This window comes from Anomaloglossus baeobatrachus, chromosome 6 (assembly GCF_048569485.1).
Source record: "Anomaloglossus baeobatrachus isolate aAnoBae1 chromosome 6, aAnoBae1.hap1, whole genome shotgun sequence".
NCBI lineage: Eukaryota > Metazoa > Chordata > Amphibia > Anura > Aromobatidae > Anomaloglossus > Anomaloglossus baeobatrachus.
In genome coordinates this window covers 9,098,113-9,123,073 of record NC_134358.1, presented here as the reverse complement: position 1 = coordinate 9,123,073, position 24,961 = coordinate 9,098,113, and the positions used below count along the sequence as shown (strand labels likewise).

General features: G+C 49.9%; 1 protein-coding gene across 1 annotated transcript in view; it reads right to left on the bottom strand.

Moving 5' to 3' along the window:
• Positions 1-19,590: 19,590 nt before the first annotated feature.
• Positions 19,591-24,961, bottom strand: part of LOC142316928 (ranBP-type and C3HC4-type zinc finger-containing protein 1-like) — a 77,980-nt gene continuing 72,609 nt past the window's right edge. Inside the window, exons 12-13 of the mRNA XM_075352701.1 lie at positions 20,372-20,515; positions 19,591-20,284 (exon numbers count right to left, since the gene is read on the bottom strand). Of these exons, the coding sequence (XP_075208816.1) occupies positions 20,204-20,284; positions 20,372-20,515 (225 nt within the window). The 3' untranslated portion in view covers positions 19,591-20,203. The remainder of the gene's footprint in view (positions 20,285-20,371; positions 20,516-24,961) is intronic.

The window sequence follows — 24,961 nt, the reverse complement described above, 5'->3', positions numbered from 1 at the left end:
ATGAACCCACGTCACCTCTTACCCATGTTTCCCTGGAGCAGGAAATAGATGGGAGGAGCGGAGCAGGACACCACCGATCAACAGGGTCCATCTGGCCAGCGCTTGCGCAGAACGGTGGAGGCAGAGGGGAAAGCACGGGCAAGAGATTATGGGTGGGTACTTGCTGATGACAATCACAGCGCCGCCCATAATCTCACACCTGCGCAACACGTCACCAGCGGGCACACTGTGCACAGTGCACAGTACTGCGAGTGTGGCACGGCGCATGCGCGAGACCTCGGGAGCACTGGGCGGTGTCCTCAGTATTGAAATGAGCGATGGGGGACGACCTAAGGTGGCAGGAGGGAGAATAACGGACGCCAGAAAGCCCGCCCCCGTGACTATAAAAAAAAAAAAAAAAAAAAAGATTGCCATACAAAAAGGTAAGACTTTATAAAGTCTTTATTTTGGTCTCACATGGGGCACAATAACAAGAACCTCTCTAGAACGCAGCCCAGGAGCTGCAGAGGGGGAAGCTTATAGGTTTTGGAAGAAACTTCTGCTGACAGGTTCCCTTTAAGTAGATTCGTAAGTTGGTTACCAGTCAGTGATTCAAACCAGTTTTAACTGCTTTGAAAAGGGAAATGTGGAAGAAAAAGGAAAACGACACCAAGAACTGATAAAACACTTATCAGAAATAGTAAAATTAATGCAAGAAACACAAGTAAAAAACCTCCAAAGAGACGCGTTCGCTGCAGGTATTGATGTTAGCGACTCCACTGTACGGCGCAGGCGTCTGGAAGTTGGGTCGGAGGGCAACAAAGCCAGTAAAGAAACAACTGACATCTCCAATGAAGGCAAAACGACTTGCATGGGCAAAACAATATAAATCTTGCACAACTAGCCAGAGGAAAAAGGTAATTTTCAGGGATGAAACCCAACTTTTTGTTCACGGGGAACAGAGCAAGTGTTAGAAGAAGCAAAAATAAAGCATTGCGGGCGGATCATATTCAGCAAACTATAAAACACCCTCAAAAACAGATGTTTTGGGGCTTTTTTGCAGCTGATGGTGCAGGGGGCTGATTTCCTGTTGATTGTATGATGAATTCATCCAAATACATAGACGTTTTATTGAGCCATTCATGTGTAAATTTGAAGGGACGTTCCAACAAGCAGTGTCTGAAATGCCCGCGCTCCCATCCGCTGATTATTTGGAATGAAGATAATTTGCTGAATTCATGATCTTTTCAGCCTTTGATCTGCCGTGATCTGGTGATCGGGGTAAAGGCTGCCATTTGGCACATGCCGGCCATGCAAGAACTGGGGTGTTTTCAGCTTCCAGGAATGGCGTACAGATCCCTGCACCAGGGGCTGCGCATTATCAGCCGCAATATGCGGTGATGGCACAACAATGGTCTCAGGATATCGGCACAGCATCTCTGTGCATGCAGCATGGCATCGGTAAAATGCACCTGTGTTCATTGTCCATAACATACACCGGGCCCATACAGTAACTCCACCGCCTCCATGCTCCACTCGATTCATAACGTCAGCAAACCGCTCACCCACACATCGCCGTACAGTCTGCATCTCACCTGTACAGCAAAAGACAGGAATCATGTGAAGAGAACATCTCTCCAATGTGCCAGACGCCATCGAATCTGAGCATTTGCCCACTCAAGCCGGTTACAATGAGGGCCTGCAGTCCGGTGGAGACCGCAATGTCTAATCAGCATCTTGGTATGCCACACCGGTGAGGTGGATGGATTGTCTCCGCAAAGGAGAAGTGCAGCTAACACAGATTTACACAAACTTCACATGGAGCGTCTCCGCATTATCCCGTCCTCTCTATGGAGAGTCTCTACATTATTCTGTCCTCTCTATGGAGAGTCTCCGCATTATCCCGTCCTCTCTATGGAGAGTCTCCGCATTATCCTGTCCTCTCTATGGAAAGTCTCCGCATTATCCCGTCCTCTCTATGGAGAGTCTCCGCATTATCCCGTCCTCTCTATGGAGAGTCTCCGCATTATCCCGTCCTCTCTATGGAGAATTCTCCGCATTATCCTGTCCTCTCTATGGAGAGTCTCTACATTATACTGTCTTCTCTTGCACTTGTCTTTAGAGGGTGACCAGCCTTCTTGGGGGACTTAAGTTTGTGATGTAATCTCAAAATCACAGACTTGGAATGACCAACTTCTCTTGCTATGGCTGATAGGGTCACCCCTTTGGCCTTCATCTGGACAACCTGCTGCCGGAGGGTTTCAGTCACTTTAGAAGGGGAAAGTCCAAACTGGAATGTTCGGTGCCAGTTACATAGGGATTGTCAGATAATCTGCACCTGGTGCTAATTTCCTTTAATTAACACTAGAACTACTGGACTCGTGACACCTATATAGAAATACATGGTGCAAAGTAGTCAAAATGACTACCTCAGTAGTTCTAGTGTTAACACCAATAACTTGCAGGGATCGACAGTGTTCTCTAATTTCGATCTGTGTCTTTTTCATTTATCTTTTTATTTTTGTGCTTTACAATAAATTCAATTTATGAAAAAAGTGGAAATCCTGCGCGTTTCCTCATGTTAGGATCTAATCACATAGGACAAAACAAGGACCGCAACATTTGGAAAATAGTGTGTTCTCTAATTTTCCTAATTTGGGGTAGAATATGTATCGGGAAGCAGGGAAACAGATTGTTAGGGGTGGGATATATAATATATTTATTCATTTATATAGCTCTGTTAATTCCACAGCGCTTTACATACATCAGCAATACTGTCCCCATTGGGGCTCACAATCTAGAGTCCCTATCTGTATGTCTTTGGAGTGTGGGAGGAAACTGGAGAACCCGGAGGAAACCCACGCAAGCACTGGGAGAACATACAAACTCCTTGCAGATGTTGTCCTTGGTGGGATTTGAACACAGGACTCCAGCACTGCAAGACTGCAGTGCTAACCACTGAGCCGCCCGCCCGAGCCAACACATCAGGGGGTAGGTTGTAAATCGAGCAGCAGGCCAACAGACGGTTCTGAACGGGACCTACAAGTGCATCTCAATAAATTAGAATATCAAAAAGTTAATTTCAGTAATTCAATACAAAAAGTGAAATGCGTATATTATATAGCGCCATTATAAGTGTATATTTCTGTTAATGTTGATGATTATGGGTTACAGCCAATTAAAACCCAAAAGTTATCTCAGAAAATTAGAATATATACGGTCAACTGACAAAATTATTTTACACTGAGAAATGTTGGCGCCTCCTGAAAAGTACAGTAAATGCCTCAATACAGGGTCGGGGCTCGTTTTGCATGAATTCCTGCATCAATGTGGCATGGAGGTGATCAGCCTGTGGCACTGCTGAGGCGTTATGGAAGCCCAGGTTGCTTTGCCTTCAGCTCGTCTGCATTGTTGGCTCTGATGTCTCTCATAGATTCTCTATGAGGTTTAGGTCAGGAGAATTTGCTGGACATTCAAGCACAGTGATACTGTGGTTAGTAAACCAGAAACAAACGGAGAGTAAACTCTCATTTCCAGCTCACCAGTGAGATGCAAGTTCATGTAGATGGTGCACGGAAATATATCTTGGCCGTGACACTAGGAAAAAAACATGAGGATCCAGCACGACATGTAAGGTAAAAACAATTCTTTATTAATCCAGATTTCAAAAAAAGGTAAAATTTTGGACAAGGGACGCAAGGGGTAGGGGAAGAAAAAGGGCAGGAAATTACATTTTAATGAACCGCAAAACAACACCATAAACATTATTGTATCCCTTATTCAAAATATACAATGAGAAACCATCAATTCAATATAAGTATAATAGGTCATTTTTAAAATTCATGCCTGCCGGATATCTCATGCATCTAATGATCCATTTTGCCTCTCGATAACGTAACATTTTCTTAATGTCACCACCTCTCTTAGGAAGGTTAACCCTTTCGATGGCATTAACTTTTAAACTACTACAATCCCCATGATGTTCCTTTAAAAAATTGCTGTGAAGCCCCTGCCAGGCTTCTGGTTGTTGTATTTGCAGCATCACATACATGTTCTGATATGCGACGTCTCATGGTTCTTAAAGTGCTCTCAATATATTGTTTTTTACATAATTGACATGATATTAAATATACTACATTAGATGTACCGCAATTAATTATATTAAATATACTACATTAGATGTACCGCAATTAATTATATTACATATACTACATTAGATGTACCGCAATTAATTATATTACATATACTACATTAGATGTACCGCAATTAATTATATTACATATACTACATTAGATGTATCGCAATTAATTACGGTATATTAACTATACTACATTAGATGTACCACAATTAATTATATTAAATATACTACATTAGATGTATCGCAATTAATTATATTAAATATACTACATTAGATGGACCACAATTAATATTAAATATACTACATTAGATGTACCGCAATTATATTAAATATACTATATTGGATGTACCACAATTAATTATATTAAATATACTACATTAGATGTACCGCAATTAATTATATTAAATATACTACATTAGATGGACCACAATTAATTATATTAAATATACTACATTAGATGGACAATTAATTAGCGAATTTGTTATAACTTTTACCAGTCGCAAAAGACACAATGTGTTTTGTATTTTGCATGAATTTACATAAACCGCATTTTTTTTGCCCACATTTAACTGATCCAGTGGTTGGTAACCACATAGAATCACTCATAATATTAACCCTTTCACGACCGGCCGATTTTTCGCTTTCCGTTTTTTTTTTTCGCCATTCTTTTTCTGAGAGACGTAACTTTTTTATTTTTCAGTCAATATGGTCATGTGAGGGCTCATTTTTTGCGGAATGAGCTGTACTTTTAAATGAAACCATCAGTTTTACCATATTGTGTACTAGAAAATGGCAAAAAAATTCCAAATGCTGAAAAATTGCAAAAAAAGTGCGATAGCACTATGGTTTTTGAGATATTTTATTCACTGTGTTCACTATATGGTAAAACTGATGTGTGGGTGTGATGCCTCAGGTCAGTGCGAGTTCGTAGACACCAAACATGTATAGGTTTACTTTTATATAAGGGGTTAAAAAAAAATCGGAAGTTTGTCCGAAAAAAGTGGCGCACGTTTTACGCCATATTCCGTGACCCGTAGCGTTCTCATTTTTCGGGATCTTAGGCTCAATGACGGCTTATTTTTTGCGTCTCGAGCTGACGTTTTTAACGGTACCATTTTTGCGCAGATGCTACGTTTTGATCGCCTCTTATTGCATTTTGCGCAAAAGTTGTGGCGACAAAAAAACGTCATTTTGGCGTTTGGAATTTTTTTGCCGCTACGCCGTTTACTGATCAGATTAATTGATTTTATATTTTGATAGATCGGGCGTTTCTGAACGCGGCGATACCAAATGTGTGTATATTTTTTATTTTTTTAACCCTTTAATTTTCAATGGGGCGAATGGGGGGTGATTTGAACTTTTAGGTTTTTTTGTTTTTTTTTAATTTTTTAAAACTTATTTTTTTACTTTTTTTTTTTTATTTTACTAGTCCCCCTAGGGGGCTATTGCGATCAGCATTCCGATCGCTCTGCAGTATCTGCTGATCACAGCTGGAAGGCTGTAAACAGCAGATACGCTGTCTTTCTCTTTTGCTGTGCCCCGGGCACAGCGAAAGTGAAACCAATTCATGTGTAGTACAGGAGTCATCACATGACCCTGTGCTACCATGACAACTATCGGGAGTCACGTGATCGCGTCACGTGACTTCCGGTTTCGGCGGTAAGTAAAACTTTACCGCGATCGCGCTTATAATGGCGCTGTCATGTATTGACAGCGCCATATAAGGGGTTAATCGGCACGAGCAGATAACGATTCTGCTCGTGCCTAGCAGGCACACATCTCAGCTGTGAAAATCAGCTGAGATGTGTGCCGATCGCGGCATGCTGCCGCCGGAGGACCGCGGGCAGTAAGATTATGTCATTTAGGACGTAATTTTACGGCCCGCGGTCGTTAAGGGGTTAAAATTGTTCAATTTGGCATTATGATCACTTGGAGCCAAGATGTTTCCCAAAGATTTATTATTCCTGGAAAAAAATCTGACCCCCTGTTCCAAGATCTTATTTATAGTGGGATCAACCACTATATAAGGAGAAGAGATAAAAGAATGTTTATGGTGATTTTTTGCGGTTCATTAACATATGTCATTTCCTGCCCTTTTTCTTCCCTCACCCTTGTCTTTTAAATGAGTCACTGATGTTTGTTAGTAAACCAGGTATTGGCCCCTGTCCACACTGCCAAAAGAACCAAGTCCTGCTGGAAAGAAGGGAATTTTGTTACTTACCGTAAATTCCTTTTCTTCTAGCTCCTATTGGGAGACCCAGACGATTGGGTGTATAGCACTGCCTCCGGAGGCCACACAAAGCAATTACACTAAAAAGTGTAAGGCCCCTCCCCTTCTGGCTATACACCCCCAGTGGGATCACTGGCTCACCAGTTTTAGTGCAAAAGCAAGAAGGAGGAAAGCCAATAACTGGTTTAAACAAATTCACTCCGAAGTAACATCGGAGAACTGAAAACCGTTCAACATGAACAACATGTGTACCCGAAAAACAACCAAAAATCCCGAAGGACAAAGGGCGGGTGCTGGGTCTCCCAATAGGAGCTAGAAGAAAAGGAATTTACGGTAAGTAACAAAATTCCCTTCTTCTTCGGCGCTCCATTGGGAGACCCAGACGATTGGGACGTCCAAAAGCTGTCCCTGGGTGGGTAAAGAATACCTCATGTTAGAGCTGCAAGACAGCCCTCCCCTATAGGGAGGCAACTGCCGCCTGCAGGACTCTTCTACCTAGGCTGGCGTCCGCCGAAGCATAGGTATGCACCTGATAATGTTTGGTGAAAGTGTGCAGACTCGACCAGGTAGCTGCCTGGCACACCTGTTGAGCCGTAGCCTGGTGTCGCAATGCCCAGGACGCACCCACGGCTCTGGTAGAATGGGCCTTCAGCCCTGATGGAACCGGAAGCCCAGCAGAACGGTAGGCTTCAAGAATTGGTTCTTTGATCCATCGAGCCAGGGTGGCCTTAGAAGCCTGCGACCCTTTGCGCTTACCAGCGACAAGGACAAAGAGTGCATCCGAACGGCGCAAGGGCGCCGTGCGGGAAATGTAGATTCTGAGTGCTCTCACCAGATCCAACAAATGTAAATCTTTCTCATACCGATGAACTGCATGAGGACAAAACGAAGGCAAAGAGATATCCTGATTAAGATGAAAAGAGGATACCACCTTCGGGAGAAACTCCTGAATGGGGCGCAGCACTACCTTGTCCTGGTGGAAGACCAGGAAGGGAGCCTTGGATGATAGCGCTGCCAGCTCAGACACTCTCCGAAGAGATGTGATCGCTACCAGAAAAGCCACTTTCTGTGATAGTCTAGAAAGTGAAACCTCCCTCAGAGGCTCGAAGGGCGGCTTCTGGAGGGCAACTAGTACCCTGTTCAGATCCCATGGATCTAACGGCCGCTTGTACGGGGGTACGATATGGCAAACCCCCTGTAGGAACGTGCGCACCTTAGGAAGGCGTGCCAAACGCCTATGAAAAAAGACGGATAGCGCCGAGACCTGACCTTTAAGGGAGCCGAGCGACAAACCTTTTTCTAACCCAGATTGCAGGAAAGAAAGAAAGGTAGGCAATGCAAATGGCCAGGGGGACACTCCCTGAGCAGAGCACCAGGATAAGAATATCCTCCACGTTCTGTGGTAGATCTTAGCGGACGTGGGCTTCCTAGCCTGTCTCATGGTGGCAACGACCCCTTGGGATAATCCTGAAGACGCTAGGATCCAGGACTCAATGGCCACACAGTCAGGTTCAGGGCCGCAGAATTCCGATGGAAAAACGGCCCTTGGGACAGTAAGTCTGGTCGGTCTGGTAGTGCCCACGGTTGGCCGACCGTGAGCTGCCACAGATCCGGATACCACGCCCTCCTCGGCCAGTCTGGGGCGACGAGTATGACGCGGCTGCAATCGGATCTGATCTTGCGTAGCACTCTGGGCAAGAGTGCCAGAGGTGGAAACACATAAGGGAGCCGGAACTGCGACCAATCTTGCACTAGGGCGTCTGCCGCCAGCGCTCTTTGATCGCGAGACCGTGCCATGAAGGTTGGGACCTTGTTGTTGTGCCGGGACGCCATGAGGTCGACGTCCGGCCTTCCCCAACGGCGACAGATTTCCTGAAACACGTCTGGGTGAAGGGACCATTCCCCTGCGTCCATGCCCTGGCGACTGAGGAAGTCTGCTTCCCAGTTTTCTACGCCGGGGATGTGAACTGCGGATATGGTGGAGGCCGTGGCTTCCACCCACATCAGAATCCGCCGGACTTCCTGGAAGGCTTGCCGACTGCGTGTCCCCCCTTGGTGGTTGATGTATGCCACCGCTGTGGAGTTGTCCGACTGAATTCGGATCTGCCTTCCTTCCAGCCACTGCTGGAAGGCTAGTAGGGCAAGATATACTGCTCTGATTTGCAGAACATTGATCTGAAGGGTGGACTCCTGCTGAGTCCACGTACCCTGAGCCCTGTGGTGGAGAAAAACTGCTCCCCACCCTGACAGACTCGCGTCTGTCGTGACCACCGCCCAAGACGGTGGTAGGAAGGATCTTCCCTGTGATAATGAGGTGGGAAGAAGCCACCACTGCAGAGAGTCCTTGGCCGTCTGGGAAAGGGAGACTTTCCTGTCCAGTGATTTTGACTTCCCGTCCCATTGGCGGAGAATGTCCCATTGAAGTGGGCGCAGATGAAACTGCGCAAACGGAACCGCCTCCATTGCCGCCACCATCTTCCCGAGGAAGTGCATGAGGCGTCTTAAGGAGTGCGACTGACTTTGAAGGAGAGCCTGCACCCCAGTCTGTAGAGACCGCTGCTTGTCCAGCGGAAGCTTCACTATCGCTGAGAGAGTATGAAACTCCATGCCAAGATATGTTAGTGATTGGGTCGGTGACAGATTTGACTTTGAGAAGTTGATGATCCACCCGAACGTCTGGAGAGTCTCCAGTGCAACAGTCAAGCTGAGTTGGCATGCCTCTTGAGAGGGTGCCTTGACCAGTAGATCGTCCAAGTAAGGGATCACAGAGTGTCCCTGAGAGTGCAAGACTGCTACCACTGCCGCCATGATCTTGGTGAACACCCGTGGGGCTGTCGCCAGACCAAATGGCAGAGCTACGAACTGAAGATGGTCGTCTCCTATCACGAAGCGTAGAAAGCGTTGGTGCTCTGTAGCAATCGGCACGTGGAGATAAGCATCCTTGATGTCTATTGATGCTAGGAAATCTCCTTGAGACATTGAGGCAATGACTGAGCGGAGGGATTCCATCCGGAACCGCCTGGCGTTCACATGCTTGTTGAGCAGTTTTAGGTCCAGAACAGGACGGAATGAGCCGTCCTTTTTTGGCACCACAAAGAGATTGGAGTAAAAACCTTGACCTCGTTCCTGAAGAGGAACAGGGACCACCACTCCTTCTGCTCTTAGAGAATTCACCGCCTGCAGAAGTGCATCTGCTCGGTCGGGATGTGGGGAAGTTCTGAAGAACCGAGGCGGAGGACGAGAACTGAACTCTATCCTGTACCCGTGAGACAAAATGTCTGTTACCCACCGGTCTTTGACCTGTGGCAGCCAAATGTCGCAAAAGCGGGAGAGCCTGCCACCGACCGAGGATGCGGAGGGAGGCGGCCGAAAGTCATGAGGCAGCCGCCTTGGAAGCGGTACCTCCGGTTGCTTTCTTGGGGCGTGAGTGAGCCCGCCAGGAATCAGAGCTCCTTTGCTCTTTCTGAGTCCCTTTGGACGAGGAGAATTGGGGCTTGCCGGAGCCTCGAAAGGACCGAAACTTTGACTGCCACTTCCTCTGTGGAGGTTTGCTTGATCTGGGCTGGGGTAAGGAGGAGTCCTTACCTTTGGACTGTTTAATGATTTCCGCCAATTGCTCACCAAACAGTCTGTCTCCAGATAATGGCAAGCTGGTTAAACATTTTTTAGAAGCAGAATCTGCTTTCCATTCCTTTAACCACAAGGCTCTGCGCAAAACTACAGAGTTGGCGGATGCCATTGAGGTACGGCTCGTAGAGTCCAGTACCGCATTGATAGCGTAGGTCGCAAACGCAGACATTTGCGTAGTTAGGGACGCCACTTGCGGCACTGCTGGACGTATGAGAGAGTCCACCTGTGCCAGACCAGCTGAAATAGCTTGGAGCGCCCACACGGCCGCGAATGCTGGAGCAAACGACGCGCCAATAGCTTCATAGACAGATTTCAACCAAAGGTCCATCTGTCTGTCATTGGCATCTTTAAGTGAAGCCCCATCCTCCACTGCAACTATGGATCTAGCTGCAAGCCTGGATATTGGAGGGTCCACTTTTGGACACTGGGTCCAGCGTTTGACCACGTCAGGGGGAAAAGGATAACGTGTATCCTTAAGGCGTTTAGAAAAACGCTTGTCCGGATAAGTATTGTGTTTCTGGATGGATTCTCTGAAGTCAGAGTGGTCCAGAAAAGTACTCAATTTACGCTTGGGATACAGGAAATGGAATTTCTCCTGCTGTGCAGCTGCCTCCTCTGCAGAAGGGGCTGGGGGAGAAATATCCAACAGCCTATTGATGGCCGCTATAAGGTCATTTACCATGGCGTCACCATCTGGCGTATCCAAATTGAGTGCGGCGTCAGGACAAGACTCCTGATCACCCACCTCTGAGCCATCATATAGAGACCCTTCTCGCTGAGACCCTGATCCGCGTGATGACGTGGAGGGTCTCTCCCAGCGAGCTCGCTTAGGCGGACTGGGACTGTCATCGGAGTCAGAGCCCTCAGCCTGTGATGCCTGGGACCCCCTTGAATTACGGATTAATTCCAGCTGAGGGGGGCCGGGGAACATAGACACAGCGGTGTCCATGGTCTGAGCAACTGGCCTGGACTGCAAGGTCTCCAGGATTTTTGTCATAGTCACAGACATTTTATCAGCAAAGACTGCAAATTCTGTCCCCGTCACCGGGGTAGGGTTCACAGGCGTCTCTGCCTGGGCTACCACCACAATAGGCTCTGGCTGACGAAGTGCCACTGGGACTGAACATTGCACACAATGAGAGTCGTTGGAGCCTGCTGGTAGATTAGCCCCACATGCTGTACAAGCAGTGTATACAGCCCGTGCCTTGGCACCCTTGCGTTTTGCGGATGACATGCTGTTGTCTCCTCAAAGCAATACAGGGTGTACAGCCAAGAAGCGACCCTACAGTGCAGTACACAAATATAACACTGTGGCACTAGTGGGGCCGCACGTATGTGCTGCTTACCGCCCGCTTAGCGCGGGTGTGTGGTCGCCAGAAACCCCTAGCCTGGGTCCCTCAGAGCCTGCGTCCGTTCTCCAGCCAGACTGCATGTGTATAATGGCTGCCGGCGTCCTGGGGAGCTGCAAGCCTGGGGGCGGGCCTAGGGCGTGCACAGAGAAAAAGCGCGAAGCCTGTGTCCTACTGTGCTCAGTGAGAGGGCTGGAGCATGTAAATCGTGCTCCAGCCCTCGGCGCTGCCGATTGAACAACGTCTCTCCCCTACCCTGATTGACAGGGTGGGGGGCGTTAACGAAGCGGAGCTAGGCCGCAGAAAACCGGGGACTAAAGTTAGAAGCGCCGCCGCCGTAAAAGCGCGGTCGGCGCGTCCCCGGCGCACTACAAGTCGCAGCTGCGCCGCCGCTCCAGGGGCGGTCGGCGCGGCGATCCACACACATAAAGTCCCCCAGTAATCTGCGGGGACTATATGCCCAGCGCACAGCTCTACAGTCCCCGGCGCACTAGCACACCCAGCAAGCCTGGGGTGTGCGTGGCCTGCCATACGGGGACACAGAGTACCTGAAAGTTGCAGGGCCTTGTCCCTGAACGGCACTCCCGCTCCACATCCAGCAGGTTCAATGGGTCTGTGGATGGAGCCCGGCCTCAGGGCTTGGTGGCCGTTAAGATCCCACTTCCTCAGAGCCCCTCAGGGGGATGGGGAAGGAAAACAGCATGTGGGCTCCAGCCTCCGTACCCGCAATGGGTACCTCAACCTTACAAACCACAAGTGGGGTAAGAAGGGAGCATGCTGGGGGCCCCATATGGGCCCTCTTTTCTTCCATCCGATATAGTCAGCAGCTACTGCTGACTAAACAGTGGAGCTATGCGTGGATGTCTGACCTCCTTCGCACAAAGCAGAAAACTGGTGAGCCAGTGATCCCACTGGGGGTGTATAGCCAGAAGGGGAGGGGCCTTACACTTTTTAGTGTAATTGCTTTGTGTGGCCTCCGGAGGCAGTGCTATACACCCAATCGTCTGGGTCTCCCAATGGAGCGCCGAAGAAATGACATTTCCATCTCCATACAGCTTGTCGGCAGAAGGAGGCATGAAGTGCTGTACAATGTCCTGGTAGACGGCTGCGCTCACTCTGGTCTTGATAACACACAGTGGAGCTACACCAGTAGATGACATGTCCCCAAACCATCACTGATTGTGGAAACTTCACACTAGACCTCAGCAGCTTGGATTGTGGGCTCCTCTTCCTCCAGACGCTGGGACCGCGATTTACAAATAATATGCAAAATGTACTTTCATCTGAAAACAGCACCTTGGACACTGAGAACAGGCCAGGTCGTCTTCTCCTTGGCCCAGGTAAGAGGCTTCTGGCATGGTCTATTGGTGATGGGTGGCTTGACACAAGGAATGTGACACTTGTAGCCCATGTCCTGGACACGTCTGTGTGTGATGACTCTAGAAGCACTGACTCCGGCAGCGTCCACTCCTTGTGAATCTCCCACAAATATTTGACTGACCTTTTCTCAACAATCCTATGAAGGCTGCGGTTATCCCGGTTGCTTGTGCACCTTTTTCTACCACACTTTTTCCTTCCACTCAACTTTCCATTAATATGCTTGGATACAGCACTCTGTGAACAGCCAGCTTCTTTAGCAATGACCCTTTGTGGCTTACCCTCCTTGTGGAGTGTGTCAATGACTGCCTTCTGGACATCTGTCAAGTCAGTAGTCTTCCCCAGGATTGTGTAGCCTACTGAGCCAGACTAAGGGACCATTTTAAACGCTTAGAAAGTGTTTTGTGGTAATTATTCTAATTTTCTGAGATAATGACTTTTGGGTTTTCATTGGCTAAAAGCCATAATCATCAAAAGTAACAGAAATAAACACATGCAATAGCTCCTCTGTGTGTAATGACTATATAATATATAAGAAACACATGAAATAGATCTCTCTGTGTGTAATGACTCTATATGATAGATGCGTTACCTTTTTGTATCGAATTACTGAAATTAATTAACTTTTTGATATTTAATTTTTTGAGATACAGTTGTATATCGAGCAGTTGGAAGTAGACATTTGATTTGATGAAGAAATTAATTCAGAAAATTCTGAGAGAAGCTTCTGGAAATCAGCAGAGACGTCAGAGAAGAGACATTGCCAAGGTGTGCTGGAAATCAGAAATAAATGACAGCGGAAGTCCTAGCAAAGGGGAAGAGAAACCACTGAGGGAAGAGACCAAGGAGACGAGAAGGGAAAACCTGAAGAAGAGGAAGAGACACCACTGAGGGAAGAGACCTAGGAGACGAGAAGAGAAAACCTGAAGAAGAGGAAGAGAAACCACTGAGGGAAGAGACCTAGGAGACGAGAAGGGAAAACCTGAAGAAGAGGAAGAGACACCACTGAGGGAAGAGACCTAGGAGACGAGAAGGGAAAACCTGAAGAAGAGGAAGAGAAACCACTGAGGGAAGAGACCTAGGAGACAAGAAGGGAAAACCTGAAGAAGAGGAAGAGAAACCACTGAGGGAAGAGACCTAGGAGACAAGAAGGGAAAACCTGAAGAAGAGGAAGAGACACCACTGAGGGAAGAGACCTAGGAGACGAGAAGGGAAAACCTGAAGAAGAGGAAGAGACACCAATGAGGGAAGAGACCTAGGAGACGAGAAGGGAAAACCTGAAGAAGAGGAAGAGACACCACTGAGGGGAGGAAGGGACTGGTGTAAGAACAGAAGGCAAAAACAGAGGAAGAGGCAGCAACAAGAGCGATGGGCTACAAAATCAGTGGAGGAAGAGACAGCAATGAGGGAAGAGGCCTAGGAGATTGGTGGAGGAAGAGAAGCGAAAAACGGAAGAAGGAGGAAAAGATGCCAACAAGAGGGAAGGTCTGGGAAATCAGTGGTAGATGATGTGACGACATGGACTCTGTCAGTGCCTAGAATGGGTTAAGTTTCTTAAAATTCAGCCAGACATGATGATAGTTTGTTTATAGACTGGGGATAAGCCCCTCATTATTTCTACAAGACTCTTAGGAGTCTAGTTACAGTTCTTGTTGACTCATGTAATTGCCTTTGCCAGTGAAGGTCAGATACCCAGACAAATCAATTATGCGAACCTCCCATTGTATTACTATGTGATGTAACTTAGCTGTCTCTCCCTTGTCTCTGCCAGAGACCATTACTACTAGGAATATTTTGTATACGGCTTAAAATCTAGTCAATAAGAGCCCAGTCTTATTTACCAATCGTGAAGAACCCGGTGGTCTATATGGAGAGCTTAGGGGTATAAGGAGGACTGTCCATTGCCCGGGTAGACTCTTGCTACATGATACAAATCAGCAAATCTACAAATAGATTGGCAAGCCATAACCAAACCTGGATTATAATACGATATGGACTTCCGCATCGAATGCAAGGATTTGGCTGAGATATCAAGGACTACCTAAGGAAGGAATCCAGCTTGGGACAATCCCGTCACCTGACTATAGACTTTGTGGACCTCAGCCAGTTTCCTAAATCTGGCGTTATTCCATTCTCGGTGGGTGCCCGTCGAAAGCGGGGTGCTGCTGGATTGGAGTAAGTGGCCCTGGAAGCTCTGAGGCACGGACATTATAATCCCTGGTGAGCAGCGGAAGGGTGAGACTCTGTTGCCGGTTATATCCTGTGGTTTTGCTGGTTATGTGTTATGTGCCGTTAATATTTTGGGGATCCAATAAAGTCTTAATATTGGGATCCCCTCACCCTGTGTTGTCTGAGTAGTGTTCCGCCCACGGTTACGGAGGTCGTGCGTTCAGTTGGGATGAGCCCTGAGCCACGCTGTCTTTCTAAAGGCGGCCGGGCCAGCGGACGAGAGCACCCACTGACCCAGTGTCTGCACGGGAGAGCACCCACTGACCCCCGTGTCTCCACAGGAGAGCACCCACTGACCCCCGTGTCTCCACAGGAGAGCACCCACTGACCCCCGTGTCTCCACAGGAGAGCACCCACTGACCCCCGTGTCTCCACAGGAGAGCACCCACTGACCCCCGTGTCTCCACAGGAGAGCACCCACTGACCCCCGTGTCTCCACAGGAGAGCACCCACTGACCTCCGTGTCTCCACAGGAGAACACCCACTGACCTCCGTGTCTCCGCCAGAGAGCACCCACTGACCCCATTGTCTCCACAGGAGAGCACCCACTGACCCCAGTGTCTCCACAGGAGAGCACCCACTGACCCCCGTGTCTCCACAGGAGAGCACCCACTGACCCCCGTGTCTCCGCAGGAGAGCACCCACTGACCCCAGTGTCTCCACAGGAGAGCACCCACTGACCCCAGTGTCTCCACAGGAGAGGTGATGGATAGTGCAGGATATTGGTGGGGGATGACATTGTATGGAGAGGAAAGGTGGAAGAAATGAGCGGGAAGGTCAGTGAGAAGAGAGGTGTAAAAAAATCATTGCAAAAAGATGAAAAGGGAAGTCTTGAAGATCTGGAAAGAGTCACAAGGAAAGGTAGAAAAATCACGAGAGGGGATGAGATATCATTGTGAAGCACAACCTGTACATGGCGGTGACACATGAAGCACTACCTGTACATGGCGGTGACACATGAAGCACTACCTGTACATGGCGGTGACACATGAAGCACTACCTGTACATGGCGGTGACACATGAAGCACTACCTGTACATGGCGGTGACAAATGAAGCACTACCTGTACATGGCGGTGACAAATGAAGCACTACCTGTACATGGCGGTGACACATGAAGCACTACCTGTACATGGCGGTGACAAATGAAGCACAACCTGTACATGGCGGTGACACATGAAGCACTACCTGTACATGGCGGTGACACATGAAGCACAACCTGTACATGGCGGTGACACATGAAGCACTACCTGTACATGGCGGTGACACATGAAGCACTACCTGTACATGGCGGTGACACATGAAGCACAACCTGTACATGGCGGTGACACATGAAGCACAACCTGTACATGGCGGTGACACATGAAGCACAACCTGTACATGGCGGTGACACATGAAGCACTACCTGTACATGGCGGTGACACATGAAGCACTACCTGTACATGGCGGTGACACATGAAGCACAACCTGTACATGGCGGTGACACATGAAGCACAACCTGTACATGGCGGTGACACATGAAGCACTACCTGTACATGGCGGTGACACATGAAGCACAACCTGTACATGGCGGTGACACATGAAGCACAACCTGTACATAGCGGTGACACATGAAGCACTACCTGTACATGGCGGTGACACATGAAGCACTACCTGTACATGGCGGTGACACATGAAGCACAACCTGTACATGGCGGTGACACATGAAGCACTACCTGTACATGGCGGTGACAAATGAAGCACAACCTGTACATGGCGGTGACACATGAAGCACAACCTGTACATGGCGGTGACACATGAAGCACTACCTGTACATGGCGGTGACACATGAAGCACAACCTGTACATGGCGGTGACACATGAAGCACAACCTGTACATGGCGGTTACACATGAAGCACTACCTGTACATGGCGGTGACAAATGAAGCACTACCTGTACATGGCGGTGACAAATGAAGCACTACCTGTACATGGCGGTGACACATGAAGCACTACCTGTACATGGCGGTGACACATGAAGCACTACCTGTACATGGCGGTGACACATGAAGCACAACCTGTACAAGGCGGTGACACATGAAGCACTACCTGTACATGGCGGTGACACATGAAGCACTACCTGTACATGGCGGTGACACATGAAGCACTACCTGTACATGGCGGTGACACATGAAGCACTACCTGTACATGGCGGTGACACATGAAGCACAACCTGTACATGGCGGTGACACATGAAGCACTACCTGTACATGGCGGTGACACATGAAGCACTACCTGTACATGGCGGTGACACATGGCGGTGACACATGGCGGTGACACATGAAGCACAACCTGTACAAGGCGGTGACACATGAAGCACTACCTGTACATGGCGGTGACACATGAAGCACTACCTGTACATGGCGGTGACACATGAAGCACTACCTGTACATGGCGGTGACACATGAAGCACTACCTGTACATGGCGGTGACACATGAAGCACTACCTGTACATGGCGGTGACACATGAAGCACAACCTGTACATGGCGGTGACACATGAAGCACTACCTGTACATGGCAGTGACACATGAAGCACTACCTGTACATGGCAGTGACACATGAAGCACTACCTGTACATGGCGGTGACACATGAAGCACAACCTGTACATGGCGGTGACACATGAAGCACTACCTGTACATGGCGGTGACACATGAAGCACTACCTGTACATGGCGGTGACACATGAAGCACTACCTGTACATGGCGGTGATACACGGCACATTCAGGGGCCTGAAACTCTGAAGATGAAGCGCAGATCCACTTCTGATCATCATCTCACCGTTTCCAAATCTTTTACTTTGTTTTATTCTACAGTCACATCCAGAGCAGCACCTGCTAGATCTTGTATTATGCTTCAGTCACAGTCAGAGGAGCAGAGAAATCTGGTGTAATACGGTCACATCTAGAGCTAATGCTTCGGTCACATTCAGAGCTGCACAGACATCCGGTCTAATGCTTCGGTCACATTCAGAGCTGCACTGACATCCGGTCTAATGCTCCGGTCACAGCCAAGAGCAGCACTGACGTCTGATCTAGTGCTCCGTTCACAGCCAGAGCTGCACCATCTGGTGTAGTGCTCCATTCACATCACAAGCTGCACAGATGTCTGGTCTAGTGCTCCTGTCACAGCCAGAGCTGCACTGACATCTGGTCTAATGCTTTGGTCACATCCAGAGCTTGCAGTATGATCCTCTTCTGTGTGCTGCTCATTCCGCTGCCTTCCCCACTCGCCCTCAGCCTGCTGCCCTTCCCCGCTCGCCCTCAGCCTGCTGCCCTTCCCCGCTCGCCCTCAGCCTGCTGCCCTTCCCCGCTCGCCCTCAGCCTGCTGCCCTTCCCCGCTCGCCCTCAGCCTGCTGCCCTTCCCCGCTCGCCCTCAGCCTGCTGCCCTTCCCCGCTCGCCCTCAGCCTGCTGCCCTTCCCCGCTCGCCCTCAGCCTGCTGCCCTTCCCCGCTCGCCCTCAGCCTGCTGCCCTTCCCCGCTCGCCCTCAGCCTGCTGCCCTTCCCCGCTCGCCCTCAGCCTGCTGCCCTTCCCCGCTCGCCCTCAGCCTGCTGCCCTTCCCCGCTCGCCCTCAGCCTGCTGCCCTTCCCCGCTCGCCCTCAGCCTGCTGCCCTTCCCCGCTCGCCCTCAGCCTGCTGCCCTTCCCCGCTCGCCCTCAGCCTGCTGCCCTTCCCCGCTCGCCCTCAGCCTGCTGCCCTTCCCCGCTCGCTCTCAGCCTGCTGCCCTTCCCCGCTCGCCCTCAGCCTGCTGCCCTTCCCCGCTCGCTCTCAGCCTGCTGCCCTTCCCCGCTCGCTCTCAGCCTGCTGCCCTTCCCCGCTCGCTCTCAGCCTGCCGCCCTTCCCCGCTCGCCCTCAGCCTGCCGCCCTTCCCCGCTCGCCCTCAGCCTGCCGCCCTTCCTTGCTCGCCCTCAGCCTGCCGCCCTTCCCCGCTCGCCCTCAGCCTGCCGCCCTTCCCCGCTCGCCCTCAGCCTGCCGCCCTTCCCCGCTCGCCCTCAGCCTGCCGCCCTTCCCCGCTCGCTCTCAGCCTGCCGCCCTTCCCCGCTCGCTCTCAGCCTGCCGCCCTTCCCCGCTCGCTCTCAGCCTGCCGCCCTTCCCCGCTCGCTCTCAGCCTGCCGCCCTTCCCCGCTCGCTCTCAGCCTGCCGCCCTTCCCCGCTCGCTCTCAGCCTGCCGCCCTTCCCCGCTCGCTCTCAGCCTGCCGTCCTTCCAGCTCGCTCTCAGCTTGCAGTCCTTCCAGCTCGCTCTCAGCTTGCTGTCCTTCCCTGCTCGCTCTCAGCCTGCTGCCCTTCCAGCTCGCTCTCAGCCTGCTGCCCTTCCAGCTCGCTCTCAGCCTGCTGCCCTTCCAGCTCGCTCTCAGCCTGCTGCCCTTCCAGCTCGCTCTCAGCCTGCTGCCCTTCCAGCTCGCTCTCAGCCTGCTGCCCTTCCAGCTCGCTCTCAGCCTGCTGTCCTTCCAGCTCGCTCTCAGCCTACTGTCCTTCCAGCTCGCTCTCAGCCTGCTGTCCTTCCAGCTTGCTCTCAGCCTGCTGTCCTTCCAGCTCGCTCTCAGCCTGCTGTCCTTACTTCTCTTGGCTTCGGCTCGCTGGATCAATGGTTGTAGCATCACAAAAGAAATATAAACTGCTGTAAAACCACTTTTATTGCTGATGTGGCAGTGATGGTGCGCTCCATCAGTGAGATACAACAGTGGTCAGCCGGAGGAGGGGGAAACACTCGCACTTAGGTGGTCTTCATATTACTGTGTGTGTTTGGGGTTAATCAATTTATGGACCAAACCAGAGTCCTGGGCTGGAGGCCAACTGTAGTGTTACATTGATTGTCTGCTGCGGGGGAGGGGTGACGGCTCGTGTAAACAGGGAGGTAACGTGGCCCTTTCACTCGTGGGTTATCCGTGTTCCCATCCAGGACACTACCTGCATAAACCTCCATCACAAAAAATAAAATGGGATTCCCCTTTAAAAAAAAAAAAAAAAACTAATGAAAATCTCAAGTTTTGTACAATAAAGGGCCAGGGCCTGTGAAATTCAAGACCACGGGTCCCCGGTGAGTGGCGCCCCCTTGTGGTGGAGTTATTGCTCCTTTCTGCATAGGTTATGGGCGGCATCTCGTCGTCAGTCTCTTCACTCCCCGTCCGTCCATCGTAAGAGACGCCGTCGTTAGTCTCAGAGGGGCGAGGTCCGGTGCGGGCGAGGCGGCGAGGCTTGCATATAATGGATGGGCAGCAGCGGTGACTTTCCAGCGATCAGTGACAGTTCTGACATTTGGGGTCACATTTCCTTCCGTTCACATTGCACTGACAGCCCCCCGACGTGTCCCCGGGACCCTGAGCACACAGGAAGAGAGGAAGCATCATCAGCAACATGGCGGCTCACAGCGCACACGGGCCGGACGGTCACCACAATGTCATTACCTGCGGCCCCCAGCGAGGGCCCTTGGTGACCCAGCAGATCTCCGTCTGACACATGGTGCAGCGGATCCAGTCACAGCCGTCCTTCTTCTGGACGATAATCTCACACGCCGGACAGTACATGGCCTCCCCCGTCTGCACCAGGGTCTGCAAACAGAGCAGGAGACACCTATATACACACATACAGACTGTATACACCTATATACACACACTGTATACACACTGTACACAACAGCAGACACCTGTATACACCTGTACACAACAGCAGACACCTATATACACACTGTATACACCTGTACACAACAGCAGACATCTATATACACGCTGTATACACCTATATACACATACTGTATACACCTATATACACACCAGCAGATACCTATATACACACTGTATACAACAGCAGACACCTATACACACTGTATACACCTATATACACACACCAGCAGACACCTATACACTATACACACTGTACACAACAGCAGACACCTATATACACACTGTACACACCTGTACACAACAGCAGACATCTATATACACGCTGTATACACCTATATACACATACTGTATACACCTATATACACACCAGCAGATACCTATATACACACTGTATACAACAGCAGACACCTATACACACTGTATACACCTATATACACACACCAGCAGACACCTATACACTATACACACTGTACACAACAGCAGACACCTATATACACACTGTATACACCTGTACACATTGTACACAACAGAAGACACACACTGTATACACCTATATACACATACTGTATACACCTGTACACAACAGCAGATACCTATATACACACTGTATACACCTATATACACATACTGTATACACCTATATACACACCAGCAGATACCTATATACACACTGTATACAACAGCAGACACCTATACACACTGTATACACCTATATACACACACACCAGCAGACACCTATACACTATACACACTGTACACAACAGCAGACATCTATATACACACACTGTACACACCTGTACACAACAGAAGACATACACTGTATACACCTATATACACATACTGTATACACCTGTACACAACAGCAGATACCTATATACACACTGTATACACCTGTACACACCTATACACACTGTACACAACAGAAGACACATACACTGTATACACCTATCTACACATACTGTATACACCTATATACACACCAGCAGACACCTATACACACTGTACACAACAGCAGACACATATATACACACTGTATACACCTATAAAGACATACTGTATACACCAGCAGACACCTATATATAGCTGTACACATCTATATACACACACACACTGTATACACACACTATACACCTATATACACACTGTACACACTGTACACAACAGCAGACACCTATATACACACACTGTATACACTTACAGTGCCTACAAGTAGTCTTCAACCCCCTGCAGATTTAGCAGGTTTACACATTGGGAATAACTTGGCATTGTGACATTTGGACTGTAGATCAGCCTGGAAGTGTGAAATGCAGCAAAGAAGGGAATTTTGTTACTTACCGTAAATTCCTTTTCTTCTAGCTCTTATTGGGAGACCCAGACGATTGGGTGTATAGCTACTGCCTCCGGAGGCCACACAAAGCAATTACACTAAAAAGTGTAAGGCCCCTCCCCTTCTGGCTATACACCCCCCGTGGGATCACGGGCTGCTCAGTTTTAGTGCAAAAGCAAGAAGGAGGAAAGCCAATAACTGGTTTAAACAAATTCTCTCCGAGTAACATCGGAGAACTGAAAACCGTTCAACATGAACAACATGTGTACCCGCAAACAAACCAAAAATCCCGAAGGACAACAGGGCGGGTGCTGGGTCTCCCAATAGGAGCTAGAAGAAAAGGAATTTACAGTAAGTAACAAAATTCCCTTCTTCTTCGGCGCTCCATTGGGAGACCCAGACGATTGGGACGTCCAAAAGCTGTCCCTGGGTGGGTAAAGAAATACCTCATGTTAGAGCTGCAAGACAGCCCTCCCCTATATGGAGGCAACTGCCGCCTGCAGGACTCTTCTACCTAGGCTGGCGTCCGCCGAAGCATAGGTATGCACCTGATAATGTTTGGTGAAAGTGTGCAGACTCGACCAGGTAGCTGCCTGGCACACCTGTTGAGCCGAAGCCTGGTGTCGTAATGCCCAGGACGCACCCACGGCTCTGGTAGAATGGGCCTTCAGCCCTGATGGAACCGGAAGCCCAGCAGAACGGTAGGCTTCAAGAATTGGTTCTTTGATCCATCGAGCCAGGGTGGCCTTAGAAGCCTGCGACCCTTTGCGCTGACCAGCGACAAGGACAAAGAGTGCATCCGAACGGCGCAAGGGCGCCGTGCGGGAAATGTAGATTCTGAGTGCTCTCACCAGATCTAACAAATGTAAATCTTTCTCATACCGATGAACTGCATGCGGATAAAAGGAAGGCAAGGAGATATCCTGATTAAGATGAAAAGAGGATACCACCTTCGGGAGAAACTCCTGAATGGGGCGCAGCACAACCTTGTCCTGGTGGAAGACCAGGAAGGGAGCCTTGGATGATAGTGCTGCCAGCTCAGACACTCTCCGAAGAGATGTGATCGCTACCAGAAAAGCCACTTTCTGTGATAGTCTAGAAAGTGAAACCTCCCTCAGAGGCTCGAAGGGCGGCTTCTGGAGGGCAACTAGTACCCTGTTCAGATCCCATGGATCTAACGGCCGCTTGTACGGGGGTACGATATGGCAAACCCCCTGTAGGAACGTGCGCACCTTAGGAAGGCGTGCCAAACGCCTCTGAAAAAAGACGGATAGCGCCGAGACCTGACCTTTAAGGGAGCTGAGCGACAAACCTTTTTCTAACCCAGATTGCAGGAAAGAAAGAAAGGTAGGCAATGCAAATGGCCAGGGAGACCCTCCCTGAGCAGAGGACCAGGATAAGAATATCCTCCACGTTCTGTGGTAGATCTTAGCGGACGTGGGCTTCCTAGCCTGTCTCATGGTGGCAACGACCCCTTGGGACAATCCTGAAGACGCTAGGATCCAGGACTCAATGGCCACACAGTCAGGTTCAGGGCCGCAGAATTCCGATGGAAAAACGGCCCTTGGGACAGTAAGTCTGGTCGATCTGGGAGTGCCCACGGTTGGCCGACCGTGAGCTGCCACAGATCCGGATACCACGCCCTCCTCGGCCAGTCTGGGGCGACAAGTATGACGCGGCTGCAATCGGATCTGATCTTGCGTAGCACTCTGGGCAAGAGTGCCAGAGGTGGAAACACATAAGGGAGCCGGAACTGCGACCAATCTTGCACTAGGGCATCTGCCGCCAGCGCTCTTTGATCGCGAGACCGTGCCATGAAGGTTGGGACCTTGTTGTTGTGCCGTGACGCCATTAGGTCGACGTCCGGCACCCCCCAGCGGCGACAGATTTCCTGAAACACGTCTGGGTGAAGGGACCATTCCCCTGCGTCCATGCCCTGGCGACTGAGGAAGTCTGCTTCCCAGTTTTCTACGCCGGGGATGTGAACTGCGGATATGGTGGAGGCTGTGGCTTCCACCCACATCAGAATCCGCCGGACTTCCTGGAAGGCTTGCCGACTGCGTGTCCCCCCTTGGTGGTTGATGTATGCCACCGCTGTGGAGTTGTCCGACTGAATTCGGATCTGCCTTCCTTCCAGCCACTGCTGGAAGGCTAGTAGGGCAAGATACACTGCTCTGATTTCCAGAACATTGATCTGAAGGGTGGACTCCTGCCGAGTCCACGTACCCTGAGCCCTGTGGTGGAGAAAAACTGCTCCCCACCCTGACAGACTCGCGTCTGTCGTGACCACCGCCCAAGACGGTGGTAGGAAGGATCTTCCCTGTGATAATGAGGTGGGAAGAAGCCACCACTGCAGAGAGTCTTTGGCCGTCTGGGAAAGGGAGACTTTCCTGTCCAGGGATGTTGACTTCCCGTCCCATTGGCGGAGAATGTCCCATTGAAGTGGACGCAGATGAAACTGCGCAAACGGAACCGCCTCTATTGCCGCCACCATCTTCCCGAGGAAGTGCATGAGGCGTCTTAAGGAGTGCGACTGACTTTGAAGGAGAGCCTGCACCCCAGTCTGTAGAGACCGCTGCTTGTCCAGCGGAAGCTTCACTATCGCTGAGAGAGTATGAAACTCCATGCCAAGATACGTTAGTGATTGGGTCGGTGACAGATTTGACTTTGGGAAGTTGATGATCCACCCGAACGCCTGGAGAGTCTCTAGTGCAACATTCAGGCTGAGTTGGCATGCCTCTTGAGAGGGTGCCTTGACCAGTAGATCGTCCAAGTAAGGGATCACAGAGTGTCCGTGAGAGTGCAAGACTGCTACCACTGCCGCCATGATCTTGGTGAACACCCGAGGGGCTGTCGCCAGACCAAATGGCAGAGCTACGAACTGAAGATGGTCGTCTCCTATCACGAAGCGTAGAAAGCGTTGGTGCTCTGTAGCAATCGGCACGTGGAGATAAGCATCTTTGATGTCTATTGATGCTATGAAATCTCCTTGAGACATTGAGGCAATGACTGAGCGGAGGGATTCCATCCGGAACCGCCTGGCGTTC